This window comes from Muscardinus avellanarius (genome assembly GCF_963383645.1).
Source record: "Muscardinus avellanarius genome assembly, chromosome: 5".
Lineage (NCBI taxonomy): Eukaryota > Metazoa > Chordata > Mammalia > Rodentia > Gliridae > Muscardinus > Muscardinus avellanarius.
This window is the reverse complement of record NC_137790.1, coordinates 13,336,734-13,345,313: the sequence shown is the minus strand read 5'-3', so window position 1 is coordinate 13,345,313 and position 8,580 is coordinate 13,336,734. Positions and strand designations below refer to the sequence as shown.

The following is an 8,580-nucleotide window of genomic DNA, read 5'->3' as shown; positions in this document are numbered from 1 at the left end:
AGCTACTTAGCGAGGCCCTTTGCAACTCAGTGAGAGCCTGTTTCAAAAAAAATAAAAAGCTAAAAAAAAACAGGGCTGGGAGTGTAGCTCGGAAGTTGAATGTCCCTGGGTTCCATCCCCAGTACCGCAATAAGTAAATAAATAAATAAATAAATAAATAAATAAATAAGGTGATGTCTTTCCACATGTCTCTTAGTGATGTCTCTTCCAAGATGGATGCTGTCTTGCTGTCAAGAGCAGTGAGACATCAGTAAATTACTTTCATTCATTAAACAACTACTCGTTGACCAGAGACCAGGTCTCAGGCACAGTACTAGGTTAAATAAAAATTAAATCAGAACAACCCCTGCCCCCCAACGAATCTACAAGAGAAGACATCCATGTATTCACAGTATAAAGGGTAAGACAGAAGGCCGCGAATGAGTGTGCTCCATAGCGAGAGAGAGCTTCCTGCAGCTCCTTGGTGGGGATGGCTTTGGGGGGACAGAGAACACCCGTGCCAGGTGGGAGTGGGTCAGAGGCAGCAGGCTGGGGGCCAGGAGAGCAGAGTACAGGAGTGGGGGGAGGGACGGCTGATCCTGGGTGAAGACACTGTGACGAAGTGATGCCCAGCAGGAACCTCCAGGAGGAGGAGGCGACAGTTTAGTCTGGGCTAATTAGTGGAATCCTCTTCATGCTACTGCACCTCTATGGTTCAACCAGCCATTTCCCACATTTCGAATGGGAGGGCAATGCAGTGTCTTTTTGTACTAAATTGTCTTATGGAATTTCTGGAGTCTTTCCTTATTAAACAAGGCCATTTCGGAGAACAGGACTCTGTGGTTCAAAAAGTGGCTGCTAAGCCCAGGCTGGGGTGGGATTTGAACTTCTCTCTGGCATCTATCCCAGCTCAAGGGATTAGCACGGGGCAGTAGGCTAGAAAAAGATTTAGTGGGCCTGAATTTTCTCTCTTCTTCACCCTTTCCCTGGCCTCCACCAAAGGATAATTAAAACATTTTAGGAAAGAAAACAAAAAGTCTCCATTTCACTGTAAATGGGTGCCACCATTTGTGTGGAGTGATTTTGTTCTTATTTTGCCATAAAGACACTGATGAACAGACTCTGAAATTTGCCTTACACTCTAACAGACGAGTCTCCAATTTTTCATAAAGAGATTGTCCTACAATTTAAAAAGAATTGAAAAAAAAAATACAACCTGGGGGAGTGGAGAAACCCCAGACCTTTTGTGATGAAAGATTCAGAATGGTTTTGGCCCCAGAGTGACCTCCCTATTCCTCATTCATCAAACCTTTGCCCAACACTACGCCGCTACTGACACCGTTCCCGGTCCCCCTCTTCATATTTAATTATTGAATTAGAAACATGACAGTCATTGGATGAGCAGCTCAGAAATCATAAGGAGCGGAAGAGTGGGGATAAGGAAGTCCCTTAAACACAAGTAAAAAAACAAAAAAATTAAATTGTATCTTCAACATGGGAGAAAAGCATCGTCGATACGGGAACAATGAACCCGCGCAGCAAAACACAAATAACGCGCTCTGTCATTGGAACGAGGCCGGCGACTTGTTGCATGAATGGTTCAACGTAGCACATTTGAAATTTTCTTTAAAATAGGAAATGGGCGTTTCCCTGGGTTACTTTTCGGACAGGCCAGGGAGCCCCAAGACCGGATTGATGACGACTGTGCGTCCCCGCTCCATCTCACGGCGCAGAGGTGGACCGATGGATGCCGTAACTCGTTTAGGAGGAGTGAACCACCCGAGGAACTCCGCCAGGACGAATCCCCCGCCCCCGCTGCGCAGGTTAAGTTTACACCCCTCCGGCCTCAACAGGTAGCGCTCGCCCGCGCCCTCCCTCTACCCCCTGCAGCTCCCCCGCCCGAACCCCTCTTTTGTTGTCCGGGAAGGCGCTGGGGATCCTGAAGGGGGTGTCCGTGTCTCCGGAGCAGCCGCGATTGTTTATGAATGAGCCGAGCGCGGCCAGGCGCTCAGAACAAAAGCGTCCAGGACGGGCGAGGCGGCTGCAGCTCGTCCTGCAGCGCTTCAGCGGGAGGCGAAGGGGCGGCCGCCGGCCTGGAGTCCCTGCTCTTAGGGAGGCGCCCCCACCCCCAGCGATCGGAGCCACCTCGCCGTCCTCCACGCGTCCACCCATCCCTCCAGCCAGCCAGACGGCCCTACTGTGTGCCAGGCTCCGGGCCGGGCACCCAACCCAACCCACTGCCCCTGGGGCTGCAGCGCTCTCCCTCCCTTCCCCGCCGGGTGGGGGGGGGGTGTCACCGCCGAAAGGTCCAGAAAGCCCAAGCCCAGACCCCGGGCGAGCGGCCCCGACCTGGGCGGCCCGGGGGCGCGCGTGTGCGCGGCCAGGCGCCCCGGTGGCCTCGCCGCGCCCGCCCCCTCCCCTCCCCTCCGTCCTCCCCTCCCTCCTCCCTCCCTCCCGCCCTCCGGCGCGGGGCGCGTCTGGCTGTTGCGCGCTGGGAAGGAGGGGCTACGAGGGATTTGAAAGTGCTCGGGCTGCGGAGTGGAGCTCGCCTCCGTTCCCGCCGCCCGCGATCGGATTGAATTTCTGCAAATTCAAACTGAATGGGGCTTTCTTCGGCGGCCTTCCCCGGCGCGCCCGCGGCCGGCCGTGCGCTCCGCCGGGTGCAGCGGCTGCGGGGCTAGCCGGGGACCGCGGCGGCGGCGGCGGCGGGGGCTCCGGGGCGCACCCCCCCCCCCAGGCTCGCCGGCCCCGCCGGGGGCGCGGGGGCTTCCCGGGGGCGGGCCGCCGCTATTGTCTGCGCGGCGCGGGCCGCGGCCGGGCGGGGGGCGCGATGCCGGCGGCGGCGGGGGACGGGCTGCTGGGCGAGCCGGCGGCGGGGGGCGGCGCGGAGGAGGCGGCCCGGCCCGCGGCGGCCGGCGAGGGAAGTTTCCTGCCCGCCTGGGTGAGCGGGGTGCCCCGCGAGCGGCTCCGCGACTTCCAGCATCACAAGCGCGTGGGCAGCTACCTCATCGGCAGCAGGAAGCTGGGCGAGGGCTCCTTCGCCAAGGTGCGCGAGGGGCTGCACGTGCTCACCGGCGAGAAGGTGAGCGGGCCGGGGGCTGCGGGGGCGCCGCGCGGGGGCGGGGCGGGCCCGGGCGCCCCCTCCCCCTCCCCCCTGCCCGGCCCTCCGCTCTGGTGAAAAGCGGGGTCGAGCCCAAGGCGCGCTCGGAAACCCGCCAGGGGTCAGCTGGGCCCCGGGGATGGGTGGTCTGGGGTCAGTTTCCCGGCGCTGGGGCCGGGGGCCGATTTACCCGCGAAGAGGTCCCTACGTCTGCGTTTCGAAGGGCGCCACCTGGCGGACACCGGCGCTGGTGGAGGGGGTCTGGGCGCTGGGGTCGGGGGATTGGCTCTTCCCCCAGCTAGGGGAGGCTAGAGGACCTGGGTCCTTATGCCCGGGGTAGGAGAGCCTTTGGGGTTCCCTGAGCTCGACCCTTCTCTACGCTCTGGGCAGAAGGTACCGAAGACCCTCCCCTCGGCTTTCGAGGTTGGCAGTCTTTCAGGGGAAGCAAAGGAGGGCCCCCCCACCCTAAGACCTGAAGGGACTCCTCCAGCCTAATCAGAAGCCAGGGCTTTGCCAGGCCAGGTGCGGGCAGGTCGCAGGTGTAACTTAGACCTGTGAGAAGAAACGTGAGAGCGCGAGCCCGCGGCTTTCTTTGCAGGCTGGTACCTGCGGGCCCGACGGCTTGCCCCAGTTTAGAGCTACTGCAGGCTGCCCAGCTCCTCGTCTCAGACTCCAGACACTCCCCGCCCCCCCCCCCCCGGGGGCTTGCTCACACTTGGAGGGGGAGCACCCCCTTTTGGAGGGAGGAGGGGAGCTCTGGGCTCCTGGTCTGAGCAAGCAGCCAGAGAGCCAGCTCTTGTCCCCTCTGCCTGGGACCCTCTGTGCACCCCGGGGTTCCTGGCATTGCTGTCCTAGGACACCTCTGGTGACAGACCATGATACTCTGCTGGCCTTTTTCTGCCTAGTTTTCCTCGCTGTTTTCCCACTTTGCCTGGGAGCCCCTCCAGCGCAGGCCTCCGACACCCTTATATTTTATCTTCTATTTGTATTGCTGATCCGAGTGGGGGCGCACCTTTATTTTGGGATAAGTGGGGTTAGAGTTGAGTAGGCATTTAACCCAGGGGCATTCCACCTCTGAGCTACATCCCCCATCCCCTTTACTTTTTATTTTGAAACAAGGTCCCACTAAGTTGCCGAGGGGCTCCCAAGTTGTGGAGGTTGGTCTTGAACCTGTGATCCTCCTGTCCCAGTCTTCCACATATTGGGATTATAGGCATGTGCCATCACGCCCTGGTTGGAGTGGAGTAGTTTTTCAAAGTGCTTTTTGCCAGAATTTCCATTCAAAAAGGGAGTGTGCAAAGTGAACTCAACTTCAGTAGCTCTTCAGAGGAGTGGGGACAAAATAACAAATACCAAAACCCTCTCCAAACCTCCTTGGAATCCAGAGGGAGCCAGGAGCGCCTTACTCGCGAGTCTGTGGTAGGCTGCGTGCCTTTTGCGTTGTGGGTCTGTGGATGCTCTGTCCACCAGCGAGATCCCTTCTGTCTCTGTGTGAACGGCTGCTAGAAGTTGATTTTCATTTGGAAGTATAGAATTCCATCGGGTCCTGCTTATTTCCTCCTTCAAATCTAGAAAAAGGAGGTTGATCTTTATGTTGATACCATCATGGGGATGGTACCGGGTATCTCTCCGGTCCGGTTCCACGGCTTCTGGTTTCCATCGCCCTTACTGGACCATGGCCCTGGCCCCTCACCGGTGCATTTTTTGCTCTAAAACGTAAAGTTATGGGCCCTCCTGAACTCCCCCCAGTTTGTTCAGCTGCTACCCCAGCACTTGGGTTGTGGAGCTGGAGGCTGGGCCCCCTGGAATGTGGGGAATTACTGTCCAAATGGGTTCCAAATGAGGAGTCTGGAGACACCCCCGGGCACTCAGCTTCTTTCCCTCCCATCTTATCTCTTAAATGATGACTTTCATGTCATCTTTGCTGTGAGGGGAGCTATTAATTGGATGTGAAATTATTGCCCTGGAGCAATCGATTTGGTCTGGCCGAGGACCCGGGGTCTTAGGGGGAAGGGGAGCCCAGGGAAGGATGTTTATGTTGCAAAACTTGGTTTCTCTGCTGTGCGCTCCCCCCCCCACCCCCTCCAGCCCTGAGAACCAGTGCTCTGGAGAAATCTGGATTTTAGCTCACTCCATTGCCGGCTTTAAAGAAACAATGGCGTTATTCATAGCGTTTATCTTCCAAACCCAACACCTTTAATGCTTAACTAATAGGTGTGGGGTTTAGCAGATTGTAGAGATTAAAATGGTTTTTTTTGGGGGGGAGGGGAGAGCAGGGGTGCATATTCTGCGTGGGAAGGATCCCTGAGTTAATGAGTCCCCATTATTGCCTTACAAAATAAGGCCAAAACAGAGGTGAAGGCAGCCTCAGGCTGGTGCAGCCCTGGTGGTGCACGCTTCTAATCCCAGCATTGGGGAGGCTGAGACAGGAGGATCACCAGTAGGAGGACAGCCTCAGCTACTTAGTGAAGCCCTTTGCAACTCAGTGAGACCCTGTTTCAAAGTAAAGAATAAAAAATAGGGCTCCTGGTATAGCTAGGAGGTAGAATGCCCCTGGGTTCCATCCCCAGCAAAAACAAACAAACAAACAAACAAACAAAACAACAACAACAACAACAACAACAACAGGTAAGCCCTGGAGAGGGCTAGCTTCCTCCTGGGGGAGGGTCATGCAGACCAGCAGATCAAGGCAAGATGTGGTAGGAACCTGGGTAGTTTCCTCCTTCCTCCATTTCTTCCTCCTTCCATGTGTATCTTTGGAATAAATCTCCTCCCTTTTCTCCTTTTTTTTTTTTTAAAGGACACAAGACAGAATGAATTCATGGGCACTCTAGTGAGAAATAGCCATATTCTTCACAGTCCGCTCCAAGTGGAAGGGTTTAGGGCAGCTTGTCTTGGTATATTAGTTCTCATGAGACAGAGGACAGAAAAGGAAGATGATGGGGGGACCCAAGTTTTACCTGAGCACTTTGGGGTAGACTTGTGTCAAAACTCAGAGTGTTGCCGGTTGGCAGCCTTGGGGGAGGTGGCAGTGGTGTGGTATGATGTATGTGGTGGTGGTGGTGGTGCTGGTGTGTGTGTGTGTGTGTGTGTTGAATTGGCAGCACATTCCCTAAGCGCTTTGGGTGAAATCATCTCTAGTTTGCTGGGAGTTGCTGTCTGAGTCCGCATGCCAAAGAGGAGCCGCTTTTCCTGCCTTTCATTTGGGCTTTGCCCCCTTCAGCCACCATGGAGGCTGTCTTTTGCCTGCCTGGTCTCTGAAGTTGTTTGTTTGGAAGCAATCTGAATCTAAATAGCCCTTTTCCTGCTAACTTTGCCCTCTCTCGGCTTTGAGTTTGGCTTTGAGTTCGTGCGATTTCAGGCTTTGAGTTCATGCAATTTCAGTAAATCTTGAAATAGTTCATTGGATTCCATGGAATTCTTAATGGGCTCGTTCTCAGTCAGGGTCGAACCGAGCTGATGTTGATTGAGACAAAGAAAAAGGACCACAGAGTCAGCTTGTGAAAAGTATCGCTCTCTCTGGCTTTGGGACAGAGAACACAGTTGCAGGAGCAGGAGCGTGGGTCACGACTTCGAAAGACCCAGAGAAGTGCTGCCCGCTGCCCCTGGGAGTGGTTCCTGAGACCCCTGAAATGGCGGCACATACTTGTCACACAATTGACAAAATATGGTCGGAAAAACGTGATCGAGAAAAGCGTTTGTAAGGCAGGCATAGGGTTTTGAGATTAAGAGACAAAATTAGAGAAAATGATTGGTTTAGATGCTTAAATATCTCATTCTAACCCTTGCTTTTTTTTTTTCCTTCTAAATAAAAAGCCTGTTTATCAGTTTCGTTAGAGCTATTTTTGGCTAAAAGTAAGGGCCGCTCACGTAGTAAGTTGCCAATAATCACGCTCGGAGCGCTGACGGTGACAGGTACCCGGAGCGAAGGAGTTACTAAAAATATGATTTACTATGTTTTGCGGAGCAGGAAATATGACTAATTTTAGAGGTGGCCTTTTGGCAGATCTGTTTTTAGCAAGTCATTCTGAAACAAACAGGTGCTCAATCCTGGATTTCTTTTTAAGTGCTAGAAATTTAAGGGGTAATAGCTCCGGAGGAACAAGAAATGCTTCGAGAACTGGAAATTCCTATTCGTCCCCAGCAGGGACTTCTCGGCGAGGAAGGAGGCGTTCGCCAAGGCACCTGCTCGGCGCGTCCTGTGTGACGAGGCTGTGCCTATAATTTCCCAGATTGCATACTGGAGTTGCGGGCACATTCTTTTGAACTTCCTGCCCTGCTGCATCTTTTTGTGAAGTGCTGGGGAAGGGTGAAAATTGGCGAGAAGAGTCCCAGTGCTCACTGATGCGGGTCCCATGGACTTCAAAGGGGGCTTTGAGTCAGCATAGAGTGCAGGACGGTGCCCACGAAGAGGAGGACAACCCTACATTTTCTCTGCAGGTGTTGGTTCTCCTGCATACCAATCAGACTCAGGCAGGTCTGCGCAGCTCTCGAATTCTCCCTGTTCCTATTCCCGGGCGGCACGGCCGCTGGCCATTCCAGGGGTGGGGAGCAGCATCCGTGCCCACCCCCAGGGAGGGGCCCGCTGGGTGTTCTCCACGGGAAGATGGTTTTGGGCATGACGTCTCATTTTCCTTGAAATGTACACCCCATCTTGATTATTCATGGTAACACAGAGACTTGGTCTCTTGGCTAATTGCAACCCAATCGGTGAGTCTTATTTTAGCTAACTGGTACAACCTCTTGTCCTTTCAGCTCCAGCTTAGGCCACTTTCAAGGGCTGGCTGGCCTCAGTTGAATTTGATGCTTTCTGATGGGGTGCTGTTGGCTGGTAAGATGACCAGCAGGCAAGAGGTGGAAAGCCGGGGTTTGAATTCTACCCGTGCAGGGCGAGACCTTGACAGACTGAGAGCGCTATTGCCTCTCCTTGGTCACAGACGCCACCTGGTAGTATTGTGTTTTACGATTTACTTGGAATCTTCCATGCATTTTCTCATTAGGTGTTGGCAGCACTGAACAAGTGAGATCCACTTGCTGGTATTCTTACCTGCATCGGCTGCGTAGAGGGATGCTCTGAGTAGATTTTCCCTATGGCTTTCTCTGTTAGTTTCTAGGGGGGTTTATAAGAAGTGGTAAAAACAACAACAACAACAACAACAACAACAACAACAACAACACTGGGGTTTGGTTTCGACAACAGAGAGTTATTCTCACAAAGGACCAGAGGCCAGAAGTCCTAATTATAGATTTCCATAGTGGTCGATATCCCCAATCCCGAAAGTTTTAGAACAAAATATCGGTTACATAAAAGAACGCAGATTTGCTTCTGTGTCTTTTTATTCCTTTGACGAAGGTAGATTTGGGGGGGACACAGAGGAAAATTTTTTATACTTTTGTTGGCGTATTGTAGTCTCACATAATGTAGTTCATAGTGGTACTGACATACATGCACACAGCTCTCGGTGGGCTGGCTCCCTCCCCTGGACCCCCTTCCCCAGACA

General features: G+C 53.9%; 1 protein-coding gene across 1 annotated transcript in view; it reads left to right on the top strand.

Moving 5' to 3' along the window:
- Window positions 1–2,809: 2,809 nt before the first annotated feature.
- HUNK (hormonally up-regulated Neu-associated kinase) overlaps window positions 2,810–8,580 on the top strand; it is a gene marked incomplete at both ends in the record, with an annotated part of 124,255 nt that continues 118,484 nt past the window's right edge. Inside the window, one exon of the mRNA XM_080696779.1 lies at window positions 2,810–3,061. Coding sequence (XP_080552905.1) covers window positions 2,810–3,061 — 252 coding nt within the window. The remainder of the gene's footprint in view (window positions 3,062–8,580) is intronic.